General features: G+C 41.2%; 1 protein-coding gene and 1 long non-coding RNA gene across 2 annotated transcripts in view; both read left to right on the plus strand.

Annotated features, from left to right (window-relative positions):
• The window catches only part of C7H8orf34 (chromosome 7 C8orf34 homolog), a 151,207-nt gene that overhangs the window by 35,089 nt on the left and 89,195 nt on the right, over positions 1–26,923 (plus strand). The window contains exons 5-7 of the mRNA XM_054985159.1: positions 5,200–5,228; positions 6,696–6,865; positions 7,726–7,892. Coding sequence (XP_054841134.1) covers positions 5,200–5,228; positions 6,696–6,865; positions 7,726–7,892 — 366 coding nt within the window. The remainder of the gene's footprint in view (positions 1–5,199; positions 5,229–6,695; positions 6,866–7,725; positions 7,893–26,923) is intronic.
• Positions 18,226–20,087, plus strand: LOC129333469 (uncharacterized). The gene is made up of 3 exons (XR_008597423.1): positions 18,226–18,357; positions 18,945–19,028; positions 19,597–20,087. It is a non-coding gene; the product is annotated as an uncharacterized LOC129333469 (long non-coding RNA).

The raw sequence follows: 26,923 nt of genomic DNA on the forward strand, positions 1-26,923 counted from the left end.
GACATTTCATAAACAATACCATAGGGTAAATAGATACAAGTTTAAAAGACATAGTATTAGCAAGAATTCAAGACAGAGTAGAAAAAATACTGAAGAAGAACATAATCAGTTCTAGGACTAACATTAGACAACATGGAGCACTGGTGGTACATAGGAATACATATTTAAAGCAGAAGATAATATGTAAGGCAATATAGTGATGAAATCTATGGTCCCTAACTCATTAGAGAAGTATCTGAGACTCCTTCCCTACAATACAGCCCTCCCATTTGAGTAAAAAGCCTTTTTGAATAGTTTGGTTTTGCATTGTTTATGAAAAGCCAGGAGAGTGGGAGCTCTTCTGACTTCCTCGGGCAGGTCGTTCCACAGGATAGGGGCCACCACAGAGAAAGCCCGTGTATGGGCTGCTGCTGACTTCACTTGTGTGCAGCCTGGCACCTACAGGAGACCCTGTTCAGATGAGCGAAGCTGCTGTGGAGGGCCATAGGGTGGGAGGCAGTCCCTTAGGTATACCGGACCAAAGCCATGAAGAACTTTGTATGTAATAATTAATACCTTGAACTGAGTATAGTAACTGATGGGTAGCCAATGGAGCAACTGTAGGATGGGAAAATCAAAAAGAGTCCAGTAGCACCTTTAAGACTAACCAATTTTATTGTAGCATAAGCTTTCGAGAATCAAGTTCTCTTTGTCAGATGCATAGTACAGAAACTGTACCAGTTTCTGTACCAGTTTCTGTACTATGCATCTGACGAAGAGAACTTGATTCTAGAAAGCTTATGCTACAATAAAAATGGTTAGTCTAAAAGGTGCTACTGGACTCTTTTTGATTTTGCTACTACAGACTAACACGGCTAACTCCTCTGGATGTAGGATGGGAGTGATGTTCATGCTCCTGCTTGCTCCTGATAACAGTTGAGCTGCAGCATTTTGCACTAATTGGAGCCTCCTAGTTAGCTTAGATGGGAGGCCTATGTATAGAGCATTACAATAGACAAGCTTTGAGGTTACCATAGCATGGATCCAGGTGGCCAGGTCAGCTGTGTCAAGATAAGAAGCCATTTTCCAGGCTAGAGTAAGGTTGTAGTAAGCATTTTTTGCCGCTGCCTTAACTTGCTTTTCTAGTAATAATGCTGGATCCAGTATAACCTCTAGGCTCTTAACTAGGGGTGTGCAAGCCAAAAAATTTCGGCTAAAGCCGAAAGCCAAAAGAAGAATCTCTTTCGAATAAGCTGAAAGCCGAAACGGCCAGCCGTTTCGGCTTTCGGCTTTCGGCTTTCTTTCGGCTTTCGGCTTTTTCAATGGGAAAATGCCTCCGTCTTCCCGGACGTCTGGGGGAGGCATTTTCCCACCGAATCAGCCCAAAATTGGTGGGGACCTTTCTCTAACCCCTCTCTAAAAAACCCCCAAGTTTCAGACCGATTGGACTTTGGGGGGCCATTTTAGGATACACAGCAGGGGGGCGCACCAAAGGGCATGGCAGCAGTATCTTACACAAAAATAACACAACTCACTTAACATCAGAGAATCACCCCAAAATATTGCTGTCAAAAGCACTTTATTTCCTTAACTGCTTTAGGTTACACAGTAGGAAGGCACAGCAGGGCATGAAAGCAGTGTACTACATAAAAATAACACAACTCACTTCACATCAGAGAATCACACAAACACAACTGCTGTCAAAAACGGTGAAGTGGGTTGTATTATTTTGTGTAGTACACTTCTATCATGCTCTTTGGTGCGCCCCCCCCCTGCTGTGTATCCTAAAGCTGTTCAAGAAATAAAGTGTTTTTGACAGGAATTGTGCTTTTGTGATTCTCTGATGTTAAGTGAGTTGTGTTATTTTTGTGTAAGATACTGCTGCCATGCCCTTTGGTGTGCCCCCCTGCTGTGTAACCTAAAGCTGTTCAAGAAATAAAGTGTTTTTGACAGGAATCGTGTTTTGTGATTCTCTGATGTTAAGTGAGTTGTGTTAATTTTTCTGTGTGGGGGACTGCTGGTGTAATGTGTCATAATGCTTTGCCTACTTGTACTTTGAAAGGGAGAAAATAATTTTTAAAAAACTTTATTTTGTGTTGTTCATGTTTTATTCTTTGTTGTGCAGTTGGTTCCCATCATAGGGAACAATGGGGCTGGCTGGCCAGCCATCTCTGTAGGTGGTGGGGGAATTTGAGGGAGGGTGTCTGTGGTTCAGGTGCTCTTTCACAGGGACCAGCTGGCACTCAGAAGTGTGCCCACCATTGTGGCACCCCTGGGCTGTGCAGAATTGCCCAGGGAAAGAGAGTTTAGAAGTTCCCAGCATAGGGAACAAAGGGAGAGGGCTGGCCTTTGCCAGCCTGTTCCTGGGGTTATGGGTGTGGGGCAGGTGGGGGTGGATTTGGGTCTGTGAGGGGCTAATGTGGGGATTTGGGTCTGTGTCTGGCAGCTGGGGGGGAATTGGGTTTGTGTGGGGCTGTAAGGGGTGGACTTTAGGGGCTGAGAGGAACTACTTGGGGAGGCCATGAAATGGCCCCCCAAGTGGGAGCAGGCTGAGCCTTGGTGGGAGGTGGGAGGAAGGGTGGGAGAAGGGCCCCAGAGGGCTGGGGGGCATTTTGCATGCAAAATGCCACTCCTGGCAAGACAAGCCTCCCCCAGCTGTCAGTGGTAGAGATGAGAGCAGAGCACCTACTTGGGGAGGCCATGAAATGGCCCCCCCAAGTGGGAGCAGTCTGAGCCTTGGTGGGGGGTGGGAAGAAGGGTGGGAGAAGGGCCCCTGAGGGCTGGGGGGAATTTTGCATGCAAAATGCCACCCCTGGCAAAGGAAGCCTGCTTCTTCATTTTTTCCCCATAGGAAATAATGAAGAAGATGAGCAGCAGCATGCTAACAATATGCTCACCCTTCCCTTTCTTATGCGAGGATAGGGGGACCTGGTTTGGGGGGCCATAACATGGCCCCCCCAAAGTCCAATCGGTCTGAATCTTGGGGTTTTTTTAGAGAGGGGTTAGAGGAAGGTCCCCACCAATTTTGGGCTGATTCGGTGGGTAAATGCCTCCCCCAGACGTCCGGGAAGACGGAGGCATTTTCCCATTGAAAACCCGAAAGAAAGCTGAAAGAAGCCAAAACGTTTCGGCTTTTTTTCTTTCGGCTAGCCGAAACGTTTCGGCTTTCTCCGAAACGTTTCGGCTAACCCAAAAGAAGCCGAAACACTTTTGTTTCGGCTTTCTTTCGGCATTCAGAAAGCCGAAACGCACATCCCTACCCAGAGGGTCTCCTTGTGAGCAAAGCATCAGACGTCCAAAATGCAATCTTGACCAAACTTGGAGGGTAACCAAACCAAAGAGCAAGAGAGGCGCCTTCAATTAATGCACTAAACTGCCAAAAATGGATAACCACAAATGATGGCAATAAGCAAAAAAGTTACAACCACTACATATATTATATCTTGTATGTGAAATAGAGTAAATGACAATAATAAACAACTTGGACACAAAACAGTTGATAACCAAGCTAAATTAGTCGAATATTCACATAAATCTCTGGGCCAACAGCTCGGCCACCATTATGGACCTTTTGATTTGCTGGTGCTGCGTGAATTTGCAATGCAAGCTTGTGGTACATTTTCCACTGCCTCTGAAGAGGTTTCCACGAAACATCAGGAACCTTGCTGGCCCTGAATGTTGGGCAGGAGGGCTGTGTCTGCTGGGCGTCCCGTTCTTCAGCACACTACCTGCAAGAACCACAAAGATTGAGGAATAAATATTGATTAATGGTATTACATACATTGCAAGATTGACACTTTGATTCATTTACCTTCAGATGGGCTTTTTCCTCACTTTGTTTTTTGTTATACCGATTGCACCTGCTAATTGTTTGTTGGTTTGGGGATTTATGTGAATATTTGACTAATTTATCTTGGTTATTGACTGTTTTGTGTCCAAGCTGTTTATTATTGTCATTTACTCTATTTCACATATCCAATATAATATATGTAGTGGTTGTATGTTTTTTGCTTATTACTTTCATTTGTGGTTTTCAAACTTGGTGGCTGGAGGAGAGGCTGCTGAAGATTCTCTGCGAGTTTAGGCTCTCATGGTGTGAAAGGGCCGAAGCCAGGGCTGCTGGAAGTGATGGACCATGGACCAACAAACTGGTCTGCGAAACCGGGCTGGTCTGTGAAAAGTTCATGGTCGGTGGTCTGTAAAAATCGATGGACCACAGGTGGCAATCTGTGGGGTTTTCCTGAGCTGGGCCCACCTCTAATAGTGACTGCTGTTTTCCAGAGACAGGCCTTTTGTAACCCAATCAGGCCTAGAAATCTGAACCAAAGATCTGAAAAAGCCAAGAAATGGAGTAGAAAAAGCCAGTTTCTTGACAAAGGGAACAGGTCTTTATATATTCAGAATATCGGATAGGGTGGTTGAAAGTTGGAAACCATTCTGTTGTACTGAAATTTGCAAAGGTGCAATGAAACATTTTATAGACAATGAAAAAAAATATAGCACAGTGTGGTTTTTCCCTCTCAGTCCTGGCAGGCAGACATAGAATGAACAGTGAGCTAAATTAAGTCTTTCCAGTTTCTAGCTTTTGCAATTGCCCACACAAGTAGAGATGGGGACTTGTACTTTTGCTGCTAAATTAATCCTACAGGATTAAAAACAGATTAGCTGGTGTATTTTGTTTAATATGTATGTGCTTGGTAAACTCAGGATGAAAAACATTTCAATTAATGGCTGGCATTTTTTCAAATATTGATCTGGTCATAAAAAGTTAATTACTGTACTCTGTACTACACAAAGCTTTCTCTGCCCCCTCAACATAAAAGTCAACAGAAATAACTCATCTAGTCTTTTTAAAAGATCAATATGTAGGCAATTTTGAAAACCTTTTAAGAGAAAAAATAATCAAACATCTGTTTTGAATGAATTTAATGAATATATCAAACGGAACATATCTACTGGTATTGTTTTGCGGGAATAGATACTGAATATAGATACTGAAATATATCTCATTCCCAATGTGGACTCATCTGTGTATCCTTAAATCTTGAGACAGGAAAGGTGGACAAGTCTTTCTGCAAACCTGCGAAAAGGCCCAAGTTTGTAGAAAAATCTGATATCTTAAAAAAAAATTAATGCAGTTGGCAGTATGAACATTTCTCAGCTACATATTTATTGATTTAATTTCAAATGGATTTAATCTTATGTTCATTTGGTTTACAGGCATTGCAATTTCTGATGATCTAGACAAGGTAAGAACTGTTTTATACCTAGTGAATTCATTCCCATTCATACTGCTTTACATTCACACAGTGGCAACTCATAACATTCTTGACCATTTGCTAGAATTTTGGTGAACACAGCCCATCATTTTCTGAAATTAAATCTAAATAAGTTCATTCTTAATACCTATTTAAGTTATGATAATCAGTATAAAATTATTCTAGACTAACAGCTTATGTAAGGAACTTTTACACAGATTTTGAGATTTCATCTGTGCATTTTTCATGTAATATCTTATACCAAAATTGAACATTTCTCTGTGAAAGCAATCATTTTATTGACAATTTTATTCTGTAAATTTTTTATGCTTTTAATGTTGATTGTATTGTAAATTTATCTATTTTGTGATATGCTCCGAGCCCATTCATGGGGAGAGCAGATAATAAATCCAATAAATAAAATAAAATAAAAAATACTCCAGTGCTGCTTTTAATGTATAGCTGTATTACATAAATTATGCCATACATAATTTTATCTTTTGCTTTTCTTCTTTGGTGGTCATTAGAACCAGTGGGTCATTGTGATGTAGTCTAAGAATGAAAATCTAAACGAAACTGGAAGTAAGATCAAGTGAATTAAACAACAGTATGATTAGGATTAAAGTGGCAGGAGTTTTGTTACAGTCTTTTGTGATTTTCCTCACTTAGAAGAATGTTGAAATGCTTTCACAGCAGTTCTATGGAAATCTGAGTGACCGTATTCCATTACAGACATCAGGATTTGGAAATTATATATATGGAGAAGCATATGCTTTTCTCTGCCCCTCCAGTGGGAATTAATAAGCAGGCCCACAGTACATGTTAGGACTGTGATGTGGAGGAGAGAAGTTTTAAGTCTTCTTCATAATGTTTTCTGACTCAAAATGATCCATCGGGTTACTGTTTGCACCATCTGGGCAAACCTGGTGTCCATGGAGCAAACTGCAGCCTGAGGGCTCTGTGACCAAATATTTGAAAAATAAAAAAGAGAGAGAACCATATATGAAATGGTTTTTAAAAGCTATAGGAGTGAGCGAGAATAAATAGCTTAATTAGTATGGTTGATATTCGTGTTCATGTATAAAAACCATAACTGACACAACAGTTAAAGAAACAAGATATCAAAGACGAGCCATTCCTTAAGTCTCTTCCTAGAGAATAGATAACTTGATTCTTCAGTTCCTATGAACTTTCACAACTGTGCATTAGTTAAAATTGATTTTAAAATGCTGTATGGTCATTGATTCCTGCCAAATCAAATTCTCTGTATGGAAAAATATTCTCACTGTCTTCTCTGACCACTGAATTGAACCATTTTTCAATAATGTTTACTCCTGTGCAAAGTTGCTTCCCCCATATTAGTGTTACAATTATGAAGTCTACATAGTTAACCTCTCAATTGTAGATAATTTCCCATATTTCTGTATATGAGCAGTGTGGATCTTTTCCTGTTCTTAGGATGTAGCCGCATTTAATGCACCACTTCTACGGCCCTGTGTTGTTGGAGAATGGGTTGGCCGTGAAGAGAATGACGCAGATCCATTGGCTGCTGAAATGTTGCAACCTCCAATACCAAGAAGCAAAGTTGAACATTGGGATAGCGAAGATAGCAGCAGTCCTAGTGGAAGGTAAATTTTGCTGCTATCTGAAAAATTTGAACCCAGGCAGAACTTCTAGTTAGTATTCAGTCACAGCAACCTGATTCTACCTGATCTAGTTGTTATCTGGCTCTCTTCATACTCTTAAGCACAAGTAACTTTTATTGGGCATATGAGGAGGGCTTGTTGTGGAATATGGAAGGCCCCCACCCCATTTCTATTTTACAGGTTTTACCATTTACAGGATATTTATGAAGATGAGGTGTGTATGAGTGTGTATGTATATATACATATTTTTTTGTGTCTATATTTGAGGCTACTTTGCCCCATAAAGTAAACATTTTCTTGTTCCTTTCTATTGCATGAAGCTCTATAAATCTCTAGTAGTATGACCATATTCAGCTGCTGTATACATCAAGAAATGTCAAATACTGCTTTGGGGAAACATCAAATGAAGCTACTTTAAAAACAAAGCATGCATTTATATTATTTCAATTAATTAGCGGCATTTTAAAGTGGGGGGTTTTTTTGCTTGGCAAACTAATCCAACAAAGTTAAGAACATACCCACATTATTAAACAAGGATTGGCTTCCATCTATACTCGTCATGTGATAAGATCCAAAATTGCCAATTTTCTTGAATGGAATTACACTCACAGTTCCTAATGATTGATGGAACATATTTATAATGGGAACTGTTCACTTATCACCTGTCTTCTTGCACAGTTACCTGTTTATCGGAGGATTATGTACATGGAAGTTTGCTTCCACATGTCCATCAGTCTACAAATGGGGCAAAGTAGTTTAATAAAATGTAATTATCTCTCTCTCTAAGTTATATATAAATGTTCTATGTGTGATTATAAAGAAGACATTTCTTTCTCCTTTAGTTTAAAGATGGAACCAAAGACCAAAGGATTGAAGCAGCAGCAGCAGCAACATAAGAAACTACTGGCTGCTATGCTTTCCCAGGATTCATTTGAGTCGGTACAAAGCACAGCTCCATCTGTAACAGAAGAAGATATTGACAATGAAGATGATGCAATGGAACTGCTGGGTAATTTCAAAAGTTAATGTTTTATTTTTTCCTTATTATATTGACTACCCAAAGCATGAACATTCTGTAGTAGATGTTTGAGTCTTTTCCCATTTATACGTAGTTCTACAAGTTTTACACCTTGATGGAATTCATGCATGCTTTGTACTTTTTATGCACAGTGTACTAAATTTAGATTTTCCTCTTAGAAATTGCAATAGTATATAGGCTTGCCCACCACATCTAATCATTTCCTTGCAATCTGGAGTAACAGAAGATGAATGGATGTGTTCTGGGATATACTCTTAGTTAAGACGCAGCATGAATCAAATGTACATGCTAGACTACTGCCAAATGTTGCTTATATATGCTCATAAATTAATTGGAGGATTATTTTATTTTCTCAGAGCTAATTCACACATTAGATCATGACAATCTTATTTTCATGTGGGCATTTAAAAATATCTCCAAGTGCAAAAAAGTAAAATATTGGTAGTGATTTAGATGATGGGATAATTAAGCTTCATTTTTTGGAAAAAAAAATACAGTGAAATCCTAAGCAGAGTTATTCCAGTCTAAGCCCGTTGATTTCACTGTTAGGGTCATTTCTTCATACACTGATAGGCCGAACAGACAAAATTATAGCAAAATACACTTAAAATTGATTCTCCCCTCTTTCACTATAAAATAATGTGACCCTAGAACATTAGAAAAATATTCATTTTTCCAGTGTCAAGGAATGTTTGGCCTTTTTATAACATCACATAGCCTGCGCTGCTGTTGCCTTCTCGATCAAATGATTTGTCACCATGCTGTCAGTTGCTTTCCTAGACATGGCCGTGGCTGAAAAAATACGGTACACAGAATGTTACATCATGATTAGGATGTTGGGACTAGTATAATTTTTATGAATACCCCATTTTATTTTTTTTTCAGTATGGTAGGACAAGCATGTTCAAAATATGTATTCAAGATGATTTATTCCACAATTTTAATTAGCATATTATAATTAGTTGTAGTTATTGCTGTGTTTATGACACATAGTGAAGTTAGATTTAATACAAGCCATCTGTTAATTCCTTTTTTAAAAGTAGTTAAACCACATTGCTTTGTGGACTATTGTGAAATGTAGACATTCTTAGAATAAATTTTGGATTGAAAATAATGTTTTTCCCTGATATATGCCTTTAGTAGTGTACTTTATTAGTGTATGTCTTTACATAAGCAAATTATTTTTAAACCATGTGAATCGTAGCCAGGATCGCTACTTTTGATAGGTTGCTCATTTCATTGATTGGGTACGCACTCAGTCCTGCACATGGAAAATTGGCTGCCTACCCCAACTTTAAGTGAACAAGCAAAGCCCAATGCTAGTATTATATTAATTCACCTTACTGTTACTCAGACTGTGAAAAAGAGCCTTCATACTTTATTTCAGTCACTTGAATTGCTCAAGAGTTTATAAGAGTACATGAAAAACTTTTCTTAGCTCAAGACAAGAGATGTTGTCACGTATTGTTTGGTAGCTGTTAGAAGGAGGCAGAGTAGAATATATCGAAACATGTCATACCACTAGACCTTTATCATCAGTTACTAGTCCAATTAAAGTCATTTTTCAAGTCATTTGAATTCATTAGGATTACTTTATAAATAATGATTGAGGAATTAGCTGAAACATGGAAGATTACTGGATATAGAAGGGCATGACTTAAGATTTGGGTGGCATGACATGGTTATTTGTGGCGTAATAAAGCCAAGGTTAATACAAATTTTAATAACCATTGTGTTTTGTGTGTTTTGCTTGGAACAAATATATACTTAGAATTTGTCTGAAAATACCCTTGTGGCTATTGCCACAAGAAGCGCATTTTAGAAAGGAGATAGTAAGCCCTGCTAATTGCTTAACATATCAGGACATGTTAGTATTTGCACAGGGTGATATTAAAATAAAATCAAGAGAGGACTTAGTAGCAGAGGAATATACTTTCCAATGGTTCACTTATATGCAAATGTTAGAAAGTTTTAAAGCAGATAAGAGGCAATATGATTTTGATCAATTTAAGACAGAATTTGAAACAGAATTATGTACAAATGATGAACATGTTATTACTAAAATGTACAAACTTCTGTTAAAATTTGAGACAGAAGAAGAACAAGTCAAAGAATGTATGATTAAAGGGGCTCAGAATTTTGGTCAACATATATTAATGGGACAATGGGAAAATATGTGGTTAAAAGGGTTAAAATTTACATTGAGTTCCAGTCTGAAGGAGAATTTCTATAAGATAATGTATTGATGGTATACGACTCCAGGCAAACTGCCTAGAATGTATAAAGGTGTCCCGATTCCCGAATGTATGTTAAAAATGTGCTCAACATGAAGGATTATTTTTTCACATGCAGTGGACTTTTAAGAAAGCAAAACCCTTTTGGAAACAAGTACATCTATCAAACCAGAAGATGTTAAAGACTGAAGTTCAATTGAAGGCAGAGACTTTCTTATTGGGAATGGTGGTCAGCCAATTGAAAAAGAGTGTTGATACTCCCTTGTTAAATATGATTACAGCTGCAAAACTATTAGATACACAGAAGTGGAAGTGTTTGACACTGCTTACAATGGAGGATTGGCTGATAAAAGTGTTGGAATTGGCAGTGATGGCAAAACTTACTGTACTGATTAGAAAAAAGTAAATAAGTTTGTTGATGAATGAAAACCCTTCATTGATTTTTTAAAATATGAAACAGATAATAATGACTTGATGATTTCTGGATTTATGGACTAAGCAATTTGGACGTTAGAAAAAAGGGAGCTTTTAATGATTACTTAGAGTAAGAGTAAAATTGAAGATGATATCAATATTTGTTGCAGGGAAAATCGGCAGCCCTTTTAGTTTGGGTTCCCCCCCTTTTTTCTTTTTTCTTGTTTCTCTGCATTATTATGTGGTGTTATTTTTGTATGTTGGTTAGTTGTCTGTTGTTCTTTTTATTAGGTTTTTGTGTAATTGTAGTTTCTCTTGAATAATATAAAACTATTAATTTTTTTTTTTAAAAAGATTAGTTTTAATGATTGGGATCAGAGTTTAACATCTATTGCAAATGCAAAGATGGCTGTCATTTCAATCCTAAACATTTATGTCTGTGAGTCTGCTTGTAGTGCTAACATAACCGAACCAAGCAACAATGTGCTGAGTTCTGTATGAGTAGGGGAGCTTTTCCAGTCTTCCCTTCCTACTGAAGCGTATCAAATACAGGGAACCATCTGGAGTGTGATTCAATGCAGCACAAAAAGCTAAAGTTAGAGAGGAAAGTTGGTAATCACTTGCACACAGGGCTCCCGGATCCTGGCCATTTTGTGTGGTACTTTCTAACATGGAGGGTTGCAAACTACAAAGTGGAAGGAGGGCATGAGTACCATAATATCTGGTTTGCATGCAGAAGATTCCAGGTTCCCCTCTCAGCATCTCTAGTTAAAAGGATCAGGTGATAAAAGTAGGTTATGTGAAAGACCTTTCGCTGAGACCCTGGACAACTGCTTCCAGTTAAAATAGACAATACTGAATTTGATAGACCAATGGTCTGACTCAGTATAAGGCAGCTTCATATGTTCATGTGCCTAGGAAAAAATATATTCCTTTGACTGATTAAATTATCTATTTATGTGATTCTAGCGATGAATTAAACTATGCTTGCTGCTCACCGAGAATACCAGTGTTCTAAAACTTGTAGGTTGATTTTCACTAGCCATTATTGAAAACAACTGGAGTAAGTAAAAAAAGGCATGATTCCTTCAAAGCTAACTACTTTTGGGACCTGGGTTTAAAGGAAAGGGTAATGCTTACAATTCTTATACTGAAACTAGAAATCAGTAGGATGTAAATATGCTTAATTGTAACAAAGTAATATTTTGTATATACAAAAATATTATGTATAAAAGGAAAGGAAAATGAAAAGAGTTCTATGCATAAAAATGGCATTAGGCTGATCTTTGCTAGTAGTTAAGTTCTGGCGATTTTCACATTTTTGATACAGAGATGAACTAGAAACTGTGGGGTTGGATTCAACAGTCATTTCTCAACAGTGCAAGGACACCCCTTCCAGCATAATAAGAGACTTTCTGATTTTACTTGCTTTCCTTGCAACTCACTGAACTTTCTGAAATGCTGATCCTGAGGAAACTGGGACACCATCAGGAATCATGTGAGGGGATGAAGGAGCATGTCTGTTTTTAGAAAAGTATAGTGGAAAACAGCTTTTGAATCAGCCCACATCTTTCGCTTCTTGAGTTTGGGAGATGGACAGAGCGGTAGCGTGACTCTGTTAATGTTCCTGGATCTCTCAGCAGCTTTTGATACCGTACTTTGTGGATCCTTCTGAGCTGGGCCTGAGAGACACTGTTTTATGGTGGCTTTGGTTCTACCTGGAGGGTGGGTTTCAGAAAGCAGTGCTCAGCCTCTTGTTCTTTGCCCTGTGGTGTCCCACAAGACTCCATCTTGTCACCTATGCTCTTTAACATATCCATGAATCCACTAGGTGAAGTCATCTGGAGATTGTGGATGATGCTCAGCTCTGTCTTGCACTTCCAACTGATTCCAGGGAGGCTGTAGAAACCCTGGTGCCTGAAGGCAGTTTTGAAGTGGATGCAGACTAATAAACTGAAGCTTAAGACAAACAAGACAGAAGACCTACTGGTGATTGTTGTGACATCTGGCCTGGGATTTAAGGTGTCACCTGGAATTTGAAGGAACAAGTCTGTAGTCTGAGAGTGCTCTTGAACCTTGGTCTACTGCTTGTTAAGCAAGTGGCAGCTGTGCCCAGGACTGCCTTTTACCTGTGTTGACTTTTTAGTAAGTTATGATTTCCGGGCAGAAAAGATCTGGCCACAATGGTTCGTGCCTTGATTACGCCTAGATTAGATTGCTATAGTGAACTCTACTTGGGGCTTCTCTTGAAAAGTTTTCAGAAACTTCAGTTGGTGCAGAATGTTGCTGCCAGGATGTTGATTAGAATGGGTTTAAGGGACTATTATCATTCCTGTATTGGTTAATTTACACTGGGTCTGTCTGTTTCCAGGCACAATTCAAGTTGCTGATGTTGCTCTTTAAAGTCTTTTATGGTTTGGGACCAGTATACCCAAAGGACTGCCTACTCTCTTATGAACCTACCAGACCAATGTGGTCCTCTTCTGAGGTGTGCCCCCCCCAGCTTTCTGAAATTAGGTGGTTGGTAATCTGAGATAGACGTGGGCACGCCATCCATGTTGTTCACCATCCATGAACAATGAACACTGACGAACATGAGTTCTGTTCACGAACATGTTCGTTGTTCATTGTTCATGGGGGCCAGCAGGCTCTCTTCCAGCCATCAGGATCCCTACCGCACCACTCCCAGAAACCTTACCTGAGCAGGCAGCAGGAAAGGTAACAGTAATAAATAGTAGCTTGACCCTAGAGCCTGGCAGCAGCCCTGGAACTTGAAGAGGTAGATCCCTATCCTGCCACACACAAAGAAAATTCAAGCTCCAATGCACTCTCCCTGCGTCTCTCTCAAAATGCCAACAGCAACTGTCTCTCCCTCACGGTCTGCAAAACCAGAGCTGGGATCTCCCCTCCCCCCTGCTCTTTGCTTCCTAGTAACAAATTTGGAGCTCCACACTTGAAAGGAAGACCTGCCTATCAAGCTAAATTGGGCTTAGATTGGGGTTTCCAGGGCAACAGTAGGAGTTCAGACGAGTTCAGGCAGTCCCTGCCTCCGGTTGCCAAGGGAATTGATTGCAGGTGCCAGATTGTCTGGCTTGACCAACAGCAATGAACATCAATGAACAATGCTTGCAATGACCACTTGTTCATTTAGAATCGGGCCTCATGAACAGCTTGTTCGCAAACAGCTGATTGGGCTGTTTGTGGCTTTTTTTAAAGTTCATATTGCTGTTCGTACCCATCTCTAATCTGGGAGAGGGACTTCTCAGTTATGGCACCAGAACTTTGGAACTGTCTGCCCAGAGAAACCTGTCTGTTCCCTTCTGTTGCCATCTTCCAGCAGTGGCTGACTTTTTTTGTGTGGTGATCCCTCCTTCCTGTTCAATGTTTAATTTTTTAAATATTTGTGTATTTTAGCTCTGTTTTTAATTGTTTTAATGTTCTGATTTTGTTGGTTTTAATGGTTTTATGAATACATCCACTGTACCCAAAATAGCTATAGTTGGCAGACCAGTGTAAACTGGAAAAGGCACTCATGACAAATTCATACAGGAATAAAGGTTGTTAGTCTTTAGTGTTCCACTGGACTTTTGTTTTGCTACAATAGGCTAATATGGCTACCTCTCTGTTAGTCAGCAGAAGTTCCCCCAGATTGTAATCCTGCTTCTTTAGAAGAAGTACAATCCTGTCTAGAACTCCCTGTTCAGGTTACCCCTGTCTTGTCCAGATTATGCTTGAGTTTGCTCACATCTCTTCCCCATTACAGTCTCGAGGGTTTTGACTGCCTCCTTAGATTTACATTGAAAGGAGAGATTTCATATCTCTGGATGACCACTCCCAGCAGTTTCTAGTAAATGTCAGAGCATAGGAGACAAGATGAACCTTAAGGCACCTCATAGACTAAGGGGTGGAACCTTTTGCCTCCTAGGACTAACTTTTGGGGACATATGCACCATATACGATTGGAGCCATAGAAAAACAGTACCCTGTCCCTGCTAACTGACCCAGAAGAATACTATGATCCATTGGTAATCAAAGCTGCACATAGATCTGAAAATATTAACAAAGACATACTTACCCTCTCCTTTTTCACAAAGAACAGAAGACTGCCATTTACCTACGTATTTTGTTCTGTATTGATCCATGCTCATCTGCTGTCAGTACCCTTTATTTTGTTCTGTCATTCTGCTCCCTATGTCTGGATGGTCTCTGTGCTCTGTTCATTATGAGCATTTTAAATTCCTCTTCAAAACCTATTTCTCTGTCAAAACAAAAACATTGTTGAGACCAACACAGCCTTACCTTTTGTTTCTAGTTAACTGTCACATCCAGTTACTTCTTGCCTTACTTTTGTCAAGCTCTGTTTTAAGACCAGCCCGCCATGACTGCCACAAAGAGGCTACATTAAATCATCTCATAACATTTACTACAATAATAATTGAATACTGTACTACAGATTCAAGTCCAGTAATACCTTAAAGATCATCAAGATTTCCAGTTTTTGAGAGTCAAAGCTCCCTTCATCAGATACAGGATGGTACAATAGACTGTAGAGCCTAGTAGTGATCTCACATGCTTGCCCATATGGCTTACAGTCATCAAAGAGTAAATTTATACCAGGCATGTTGTAAGAATGCACATTTCCTCAGTGTCCCTCAGTTTTTTTAAATATAATTTTATTGAAATCGTAAAATCTATAACAACATTGAGATAGCAATAAATAACAGTAGATAGCAATAAATAGCAATAACAATATAAACAACGTTTAGCTCTAAAAAACAAGAAGACATATCTAGTTAGATAATTACTTTTGGGGGGAGAATGTTAACAATATCAAACGTGGTGCTACAATATATAAGTCTCTTACATATTTGCATATAAATTAAATATTTTTAATCCAGGTAGAAAACAATTAGTTTCTAAGTAATCAAAGAAAGGGAACCATTTCTCAAAAAAGTTCGTTGTGTTTGGGAAATGTTCTGCTAGATATAGTTTATCATATAGTTTTTCAGAGATACAATGGTCCCATATTTTAGAATACCAATTATCAACTGAGGGAATGGATTTTGCTTTCCAATAAGTGGCTATTGCACTTTTTGCTGCTACTAACAAAGTGCCTATGAGATCTTTTCTTATCGGGGGAATGGGAACTATATGTTTATCCCACTGATCTAAGAAAATAATCTCCGGTGATAGGGGAATCTCAAATCCCGTAATACATTTAACTTCCCTTAAGACCATGTTCCAAAATTTTCCAATAAAGGGACATCTCCACCAACAGTCCCTCAGTTTGATGTACTGCAGATGGTTCTTGAATTCCACCATGAGTCATTAAGACCTGGCAGTTGTAAATCACATCAGACAATCGGCTGCCACTTTGAAAAGTCTTACTGAAGCAGTAGATTCATTGAAATAAGTGGGGTTTGTGCCAATGTAGTACTTTGAGCATCAGTGGTTTAATTAGGCAGATAGTATTAAAGACCTAAAAACTAGTTTTTAGTTACCTTAATGGAAATTTTGGCTGTGCTTAGAATTGATATGTTTATATTCCCCCAGTCCTGTTTCAAAACATTTATAAAGGGAACAATCTGTGAAGGAGTGGGACCCATTTTTCAAAATACTTCTGTGATGCGTTAGCTAGAAACAGTATTTAGTATTTTTGACTTGGATTCAATTCCCAGTAGTCAGCTCGGTTACAATGAGGTTGCACTGAGACAATTCATGTTATTTCAGGCATTGGGTAAAATCCAGAAACTGGGGGGGGGGGAAATGGGGTGTAAGCATTCCAATGTGTTTTGGGGTAACTTGAATGTCACACTTACCATTTTAAGAATCATACAGTATTTCAAAAATAAGACTCTAATCTTTTTAGTCAACATACTGAAATTGTTAGTGTTTAAGTAGGTTTCCTCTCCTAGCTAAATATTTTCAGAAGAGGAAGGTAGATTGTTAAGAGAAAATGTGAAGTAAAATAAAAAAATACCTACACATCAGAAGACAAATAACTAGTTTCTGTTTCCTTAATGGGAATGTGATTGTCCTGTGGCAGACTAAAGGAAATATGAAAGCTGAAGAATAGATATAGAGCTTATGAAGGCAGAATGAATAAAGTACAAGATTCAATGCCTCTATGAAATGTGTTAAAGGAAGATGTCAATTGGGGGTTGTTCAGAGCCTGTGTTGCTTGTCATTGTCATAAGTGAAAATTCTGTACCATTTAGGAACAGTAAGAGTAGCTATAGCATTTACTCCATGTCTGTTCTTATAAATCCCAGTTTGTAGGCAAGCAAGAAACTTGAATTATCATTTTGTCTAAGGCCGAATCCACACTACCGTTCTTCTTGCAGCAGTTTTTCACTTCTGCAGCGCCATACTTTAATCGGTTCACACACTCATCTCCCATGACGTCATTAAACCGGCATCGCGTCGCAACAGCCCATTGCACTTTCATTCCGGTTTATCTTGTTATGAATAAACGGCCCCATTTGGTTTCCCACCCTCTCTTGATCCGCCCCCAAATTCCCTGCCCTGCCTTTTTTCCAACCCCTTTTTTAAAAAATAAAAGACTACCGTGTCGATATGTCGACATCTTATCATATTGTTCTCATATCAATTTAACGGACAGACCTCCGATATCAGAGGAACAATGAGCTCTGTTTATTAGACATCCTCGTGACACCTCATTCATGGCTTTTGATACGCTTGAAATGGCCTGTGCCACTGGACTTGGCACCGCGGTCAAGTTTCAAAAGAGAAAATCAAGCTCTGCCTTTGGATGATGTGGCCGGTCATCATGACCGATCACCCATCCCATGTTGATTTCATTCACTGGCGTTCATCGTTGACGTGCACTTGGAATGCCTTTAACATTAACACTAATGTCGTCGTTGTTCCATTGAACCGCTGTTTCGGATTGGCGTTAATTCAATCCTTGCTGTCCAAACTTGCGCATGCGGCATGCCATTTCTTGACCGTTACTTCCCGCGGAAACTTTCCCATCCTTTCCCATGATCCAATGCATGTGGTAGCATTTTATTGACAGACATTCTGCAGCGGAGCACGGAGCCTCAGCTATAAATCTGTTCTAGCACTTAGAACGAGATCTCAGGAGTTCAGGTCAGGTATTTTCAAAATTGTCGAGATGAGCGAACATAGGCATGCCGCCTCCCGTGGAATTGCTTGGAGGGAGAGGGAAATATTGGATCTCCTCTCCTTCTGGGGGGAGGAGAAAATACAGGAAGCACTGAAGAGTTCCTATAGAAATATCGATTATTTCGAGCGCATTGCAGCCCAGATGGCCCTTCGGGGACATAAAAGGACAGCTATGGAGTGCAGGTCAAAAACAAAAACGATGAGACTGGATTACAAGAAGGTAGTGGCGCACAATTCAACCTCTGGAAATGCTCCCATTACCTGCCCGTATTTCAGGGAGCTTGACAGCATTCTCCGGGGGGATGCAAGCGTGAAACCAAAACGAGTGTCAAGAAGTCTTGGCGTTGTGTCCCTGGGGCGGCAATTGAGAGACCCGTGTCCAGTGTCTGATGGCTCGGAGGAGCTTTTTTCGCACGACCTCTTCACCATAGATCATGGACAGATTAGAAGCTCCACTCCATGCCAAGTGGGTGAGTGAAAACCACTTTTACTGTGGAGGTTTGAAAAGTGCTCATTATAGAGACGCATGAAGTAATATCATGACATTCTTTCAATTGACACAGGTGTGAGAGAGAATGTACCTGAGGTTGAGGCAGAGATTGACACTGATGCCACTGTGGATGGCCTTGAAGACAAAGGTGAGTTTGATGAGTTTCATAGGAAAACATCCATATATTGCAGTGATTAACCCTTTAACCTTGATTAGTTATATCTAGTTGCAGGTGTTCTTTGATCTATCGTGGTGAAAAGACAGCTGGAGTCTAGAATCGTGAGGATATGGGACACCACTTCAACACAATTGGATCCATGTTTGGACCACGTGTTCAGGAAAACACGTTATGTTTTCAATGTTTGAGAAACTGTGCTTTGTTTCATTTGTGAAAATTGCAGAGCCTGAGACCCAAGCTACAAGTGATGCCTGACAGGTTGCAAACTTGTTAGCCTTGCTAAACTTTTGATGGGAGAAGTGGGCTTCCTTGATTTAGCGCTTGTCTCTCCAATGCAGCTGCAAGACCAGGATACCTACAGTTCCCATCAGAAATTGAGGGAAGCGGACAAGTGTCCGCCCTGTGTCAGGCGTCGCTTGCAGCTTCACCCTAAGCCACTTCCTTCCTGTGTTTGTGTGAACTTCTGTATCCTGCCAGGAATTGGTTTTATGCCAGGACATCAAATCCACCCACTTAACTCACAATTAAATCTGTGAAAACCTCTCCTTTATTTCTAGAGTCTGATGATCCGTGTCCTGACGGTCAAGAGGAAACAATTAGCAACAACAGCTCCAGCACATCTGGTCTTGGCAGCAGCAAAGGTATGTTTTCTCGGTAACGAAATAAAGGGCTAGCAATCGCATAGCATCTCTATGGTTTACCATCAGTAAGAGTTTGTTCACCAAATTTTCAAATTTGTTTCTGCAGATAAAGCTAAATTAAACTTGGCGACGTGATATGTAACCCCGGCAGCAGTGTCATGTTAACGTCATTGTGTGTTTTGGGGGGTGGTGGGTCCCCTTGGTACCAATTTTGGCTTGAGTCAAAAGGGAAGTCACCAAAGTTTCTTGGCCGGAACTATGGACCAAATGAACAGCACCCTCACATCAGCTTCACATTGATTGAATCCTTGGGTAACATCAGGCAAAAAACGTCAACTGTACAGGTTTTTTCTCCCCCCAGGGCATAGATGTAAAAACCATGTCTGTTAAACATGGCAAGGAGTGTTGATTCTCAGCAGGAGACCAAAAAAAAATCCTCAGCATGGGACTGCACACGAGATTCTGTTGATTGATCACTCAAGGGACAATAACTGTGCAGAAAAGTCAATGTCATGCTCTGGATTATGTTTGTTTTTTGATGTTTTTTTGGCTTTTTATCAATTCACAGAATCACCTTTGAAATCAGTGGCGGAGCTATCACCTGGCACACGCCTATCAGCCATTAGATCCAGAAGAAGAAGAAATGCTGGCCTGTTTTCTGTGGCGGACAAGATGATGAGTCAGTCAGGGGAAGAGCACAAGGCACAGATCAATGAATGGCGCATAGACCGCAAGGATAGCAACAAATGGCATGAAGAAGAAAGGAGGTTGCAAGTCGAGTTCCTAGAGGAGACCAGGAAGGAAAGAAATGATTTTAGGGATGTGTGGATGCAGAATCTGCATGTAATGGAATCTGCAGTAACCACTCTCCAAACACTTGGGGAAATGTTGGTGAGTCAGCACCGGGGAAGGTCAGCAAATGCTTGTGAAAAGGGTGACAGCAACTCAGAAAACATCCCACCTAGGTCTGCCACGGCAAAACGTGCATGCGTTGGAAGGGCTCGTGAAAGGCTGACTCTTTAGCATTACTGGACTAAGATGTTTCCGTTTGAATTAACGGTCCCGTTTCCCCATTTTCACTGTTACACTGTTGTTTGTATTACATTGGAGTGTTTTTCAATGCCACTACTTGTTTTACTCCTGACGGCCAAGACATCAATAAACAAGGGGACAAATGGTAACGTTAACAGTTCTTGATTTATTGAAACTAAAGAGAAATTCAAGGGGTGGGAAAGATTGATGCCTCATGCCAGGGCAACAATTACTGATTTTGTTGGCCATGAGCTTCCCTGGCTGACAAGCTGGATTCTTCCATCTCCCGTTGCCTCCTTTCGATGTTGTCCAGCCTCCGGCCAAAGCGCATCATACGACCCTCGTATGTGGCCATACGTCTCTGGATGCTGTTGACTAAACAGAACAAGAATTTTTTAGGCGGTTGCATTGTTTACTGTGGCTGCTCTCCAAAGCACATTTATAGAGTTGAACCCACGTGATGCAGAGGTGCGCCCATCCATGCTCTCCACCAAGGCAAATAGGTCATCAAGAGTTCTTCCCTGGCGGCGGGGGGCGGTCTCTGGCGCTGTACTGGTGGATGGAGCCGCTTGAGTTGAATCCGATGTACCCGGACGATCCCCAACCTCCTCTGTCACAATAGAAAAACATATCATTTTTAAGGGTGTTATCTAACCATCATCTTGATGGCCAATCAGAAATGAAACATTGTTTTCCAAATTTAAAAGAAACTTCTGTATTAAGGTTCAAGTGAGTCAAGATATGAGAACACAGTTTGAGACACGCACTCCAGTGTTGCCATGCATGTTTCTAACGCAGAGGGTCTGAAACCAGTTTAAGATTTTGAGATAATCCATGTATGGATAGGTGACCACATAGGTCTGGAGAGGCTCCTTCGTGGTTAGAGAAAAAAATTTAAACAGGAGGGATTAATTTGAAGGTGATCTACATAGAGCAAGATATCATCAGTGTGTGTGTGCCAGGAAGGGGCGCCCGGGGGAAAAAAACCTGTGAATTCAAATGCCAGCGTTTGGATTCCTGCGAAGAGATCCAATGCTGCCGTTCAAATTGCGTTTACAGTTGCATTTGGATGGACAAACAGTCAATTTCCATTATCACAGCAATGACAAAAGTTTCCTGATTCACAAATCGGTGAAATCCACATGATTTTGCGGTGTTTAACCCTGGGAGCAATAAACATTTATCCTGGAAGCGCCCTTGGGTTCAAAGTGATAAAATTGTGGAGTGCACATTCGAGAATCACAATTCTCTTAGTTTGTTGCATGGTGGTAAAAAGAGAAAAAACTCTGATATTGAGCTGGAGAGGTTATGGCAGAGTAGATTAACACCTCTGTAAACTACAATATCATGCCCTTATCTTTTTGGCACACCATGCATCTAACTATGAGAAGTACGATTTGAGAAAACTTGGGCCATCCTTAAAAATTCTCGGTCTTGACGGTGCAGGAAAATGTGGTCACACCAATGTTTACTGTAAGAAACAGTCTTTTGAATCTATGAATGGTGGACGGTAAGCACTTGCTTGGACCACGGTGCTGTGATGCTTTGGATGAGGTTGCTTCACAGGGCCAAGCTACACATGACGAATGACACTTGAATGGCGAGTGGTTTGAGTGGAGGGCAAGTGAACAGGGAGAAATACACTTGCCATTCAAGTGTCATTCGTCATGTGTAGCTTGGCCCGCAGACCACTAAGATGTCACCTTTTCGATAACTCATGTCTGCTCTAAACTTTCCTTTAAATTGGAAAATGGTCACGTTGCAGGTGATGTTGGTCTGTGGAGAATGCAAAACTGAAAGAATCTGCCACCTGACATCATGCCAGGGCAGCCTTTGGCGCAGAATGTTCTTGACACTTGGATGGCATCACCCAAAGTGGGTGGAGGGGAATGGCTATTTAGATGCTGCATAATGCAATGATACTCCTCATGACACCCACCTGCATGTGCCAACTCCTGGTGCACCACGTTGCTCACAGGGGAGGAGCCTGCCGCACTGGCGTGCTCCATCTCATCGGAGGCTTCCCCCTCTGGCTCCTCAGGTTGACTCATCGGCTCATCTCTCCTCCTAAGAGCAGCTGTGGAAATCAGGAAAATATCTTTTTTTATAAAATGGCCTCTATGAAAACCTTGTAATCATACTATCAAAACTTTACTGACACATCAGCAAATGCTTTTCCCCAATACACGCATGCATGAGGTTATGTGGAGTGGTCTGCAAATGTGAATTCTATTGTCCTACAGTATCGATGTTTTGAGAAACAAATTTGGCTTGAACATCCTGTCCATGGGGAGCTATCATGGGGCGGTTTGGCCATTCAAACAGGGTTCGGTATTGTTAAAAAAGCACAAGCATACACCCGCTTCTAGGGTGGTCAGGCACAGCAGTGAACAATGTCCAAGATCTGCGGTTTTTGGACCACCACTCACCAATTCCTCAGCTCAATGTCCTTGAAAAAAATTCAAAATCAAAACACAAGCATAATTGTCATAGGCATAATTTTATCATCGAGACCTCAACTCACCACCATGATATCGGTTCCTCCAGCTGGGTTTCCCTGCTGCCTCCCAGAGCCTCATCATTTCGGCAAAAAAGGGGGGCTTCCCACTCTGCCTTGGAATCCCTTGCCAGGACTCCAAGGCATCGTAGAAAGCCCCCTTGACGCGCTTAAACTTGGACCGGCATTGTTCGGTGTTCCTCTCAAAGCCGGCCTCACGCATACGAGTGGCTACCCGACTGAAGTGCTGCCTGTTGGGAAGGTGGGTGCTCTTCATGAGGATTCCTGCCTTTCCCGAGCTGAGCACCAGGTTAAGCAGGGCACGGACCTCGTCGTCCCTCCAAAAGACACCTTTCCCGCCTGAAGCCATGATTTCAATGAGACGGTATGTCGACACAGTAATGAATCTTCAACGCGCATGATCGGCGGCTACACGCGCCCGTTATTTGCGCGGGAGAATCTTAACGACGGAGGCTTAGAGGCGTTTTTTTTATTAAATGGACCCGTGTCCACCCCGCGCTCTTTGCTTCCCGGCTGTACCCACGAAAGCATTAAGTGGACAATGGGAATGACAGTGTCAAGTGATAAGAATTTTTTTTTTAACATATTAATGAGTGACGTGAGGGTTGGGTGATAACCCTTGTAAGGTTCCCTGAGAAATGACCACACAATAGCCTGTAGACCATCACTGGGAAGGACTTAAACCAACGCGGGGTGAACAGATTAGCTGTGTATGAGTCCACTCTGCACATTCCGGAGCAGAATTGGTTGTTCAGAGACAGGGCCATCTGTGTGCCGGTGAGTGTGATTTTGAGTGTCCATGATCTCCAGGATGCACCTCCACGAACAACAACATCGACTGGGCAAGATTGCAATATTTTTTTTAAAAATGGAAAGGGCAATGTGTGGAGCACTAAATTGTTTGCAAGAGGAATATAATGGTTTTCTGATTTGTTTTATTTATTGATTGTTCACTGGTCTTGTGATGATGTGTATTTTTTTATTTTAGATCAGGAGAAAGAAAACAGTTCAACAATGAGATCCAAAAACATATTTTTGGTTTATTTTTGAGCCAACACAGCAAGGGCTCGTGACAGGATAATAATAAAAAATCGTTTAAAGGACCACCACAATCGGATTTCTGAAACATCCATTGGTGGCATGGTAAGCTCTACTCTCTTGATCCTGCGGCGGCCATGAACCTTGCCAAGGCCTCCCGCACTACCTTTCCTGCTGCGAGATTCTCACCATTTGTGGCCATGTCATCATCCTCATCAGCCTGTATGCGAATGGGTTCTGGTGATTCCAGGTCACCCAACACCGGATGACCCCTTTCCTCACACAAGTTATGTAGGACAGCACAAGCAGTGACAACAGAGACCACATTTTGTTCTCTGACCTGCAGACGCCTGGACAAACAACGCCATCTCCCCTTATAACGACCAAAACAACATTCCACCTTGTTGCGAGCCCTGCAAAGTCTCCTATCAAAGTCTCGGTGATGTCCCGCTTCTGCTGTCCGGCCGTATGGCTTCATCAGCCAGGGACGCAAGGGGTAGGCACCATCCGCAATGATGATCGGTGGAACCACCACACCATCCAAATCCAGGCAAGGGTTCCCAGGAACCAGGGAGCCGGCATCCATGGCAATACAGAGGGCGGAGTGGGTAAAGACAAAGGCATCATGATTTTTCCCACTCCACCCTACCTCCACGTCGATGAAGCGTCCTGATGAGTCTACAGTTCCTTGAAGAAGAATGGATGAATAGTTCTTCCGATTACCATATTGATCTGGCCTTCCCCCCGGAGCGCAAATGGGAATGTGGGTGCCATCTATAGCGCCTATGCAGTGCGGAAATCCAAGGCGATCGAAGCCATCCATTATCTGTTTCGAAAAAGGAAAATAAATTAATCAGACATGTTTTGGGGTTACTCAAACAGCACTCACAGAAGTTTAGGTGATTGTTATTCAAGATTATATCCACGCTCACGGGCATCTGTCAGCGTAAGGCACATCAATGCGCAAGTGTGAGATTCCTAGTTGTCCAGTCAGAACCTAGACATTTTTTGGATGGTCAAATAAAAGCAACTGATATGATTTTGGCACAATGATAAGTCGGAAGGACGACATCACATTACAAAAAAAAAAAATTTTCCACAGTGCAACCTACCTTTCCAACGTCGGGACCAATGCATATTGTTTTCGAGAGAAGTTCTAGTTCCACAGCAAAGCAGAACTCTATTACCGAGGATGCGACCGTGGACCGTCCGATGCCAAACAAGTCGCTCGCCACCTGATAGCTTGACCCGTTGGCGAGGTACCACACCGCTACGGCGACTCTCCTCTCCACGGATAATGGCACACGCATGGTGGTGGTTTGACGTTCGAGACGTGGCCGTAGAGCCTCCACCAACTCAAGAAATGTTTGCTTGGACATTCGGAAACGCTCCATCCAACAATGATCATCCCAGTAGCCCAAAACGATGGCATCCCACCAGTGGAGGCTTCGTGGGTAAACCCAGTGCTCCCGTGGCTCTTCAAGTTCTGCCAAGGCAAACCATCGCCGAAACCTGTTTCTAGGTGGTGCACGAAGGTAGCGGCGGTAAGCGGAGTGCCGGTTTCTGAAAAATAGCAATCTGGCAGCCGCACGTCTCCTCCTGCAGATGTACCTTTTATAGGAAAGGCACATGAATGTCGAGCAGCGGAGCATAATCAGAAGGACATGAGCCATCAGAAAAATGATCGTTTCCCGGGGTGCCATCCTACCCTCTCCAAGTCACCTGTAACTCCCACAGAGACAGGAATGACTATCAGTCCAATTTTAAAGCTGTTCAAATTTTGGCGCCTCCACGGGGATCCAATAACCTTTTAAGAGGCTGGTCCGAAAACTGACCAATGACAGGGAAGGAAGGGAACGCGGATTCGTTGTTTCAAGATAATTACACGTCGATATAGCGTCAAATTTGCCTTTTTTAAAAAAAAAAAAATAACCCGGGCCTTTTGGTTTTGTCCCGCCCCTTTACCCGTATTTTTGAAAGGGGATGTGATCAACGGATTGCGCAGGATAAGCGCTATTCTAAAGGTGATGTGAACGAACAAGCAAAGAACGCGCAATAGCAGATGGAGCAATCAGTGCACAAGAAAAGCGGGAGCTAAGGTAGTGTGGAATCGGCCTAATTCAAACTGAGGTTGCATCACATTGGAAACCCATCATTCCATATCCTCTATATGACAGAAGGAGAAAGGAAATGGGAAACATAAGCACCAGGGCTTTAAGGGCTTGGTGTTGCCATGAGCGAAAAGGCGGTGGTTCTTGATTTCTGAATGCAGTGAGGTGATCTACTGGTTCAGGTTGCCCTAAGCCTGGAGGCTCTTTGGTGCTGTGTAAACAGTGGCGCCAGTGGTCCCTGTGTTTACAACCCATCTTGAGAAGGGAACAGTTATAATATAGTCAGCATATGCATGGTTTTGGGAAATGTAACTCTTCCTCTTTTTCTGCCTTAAAGTACTGTTAACACAGTAAAAGAGAGTACATAGAGAAAGAGTACTTAGCTTTGTAGTTCCCATGGCTGCTGGTTTTCACTACCAATGGACAATTTTGTTTGTAAAAGCTTCCCTGAGATGAGTTGTTCTGGCATTGTAATTTTGTTGGAGAAGACAACAAATGAGAAATATAGAGTAAGTGCTGGAGATAGCAGAGTTATGACAAATATGTATCAACTATGGCTATTTAGCTAGTACTATAATGTATATGTGGCTGGAAGATCCTTATTAGACTACTTCTAATTTTTGTTATTCACATACATACTTACTTTATGGACCATTATATGCATCAAGTATGTTAATAGTTTTATATTTTTGTGTAGAAGTGTTTCAGCACTGCAGTAGGCTGTTGCCACTTGAGGGCACTAATGTGTTTTCTTTTATCCATTCAGTAATTTGGGGGTAAGCAAAATTACATATGTAGGAAAAGGCTAAAAGGGGCTTCACAATTTTTATATGCATAGAATATATGGTAGAATGTATTTTGAAGTGTAAGATTTATTTAACTAAGTCAAGAAATGTATGTGCAAATGTTAGAGTTAAAAAAATCCTTTCTTGTGATGTCATTCCTGGAAGAACTTTTTAAAAAGTTAGAAAATGGTGTAACGTAATGAATTTATAAATACAGCCCTATGTGAAAGCCTAGATAGGCTTTTGAGTTTCCAAAATTCTTCTTCATGCTGGATTTTCAGTACATAAAAAAAAGAGAGTGGGGAGATGATGCAGCCAAATTTGCAACACATTCTGAATTCTATTTTAAGGAACAAATTTCAGATTAGATGCTTCTTTATCATGCCCTGAAAGAAACCTCTCTTCCTTTTT

This window comes from Eublepharis macularius, chromosome 7 (genome assembly GCF_028583425.1).
Source record: "Eublepharis macularius isolate TG4126 chromosome 7, MPM_Emac_v1.0, whole genome shotgun sequence".
Taxonomy (NCBI): Eukaryota; Metazoa; Chordata; class Lepidosauria; order Squamata; family Eublepharidae; genus Eublepharis; species Eublepharis macularius.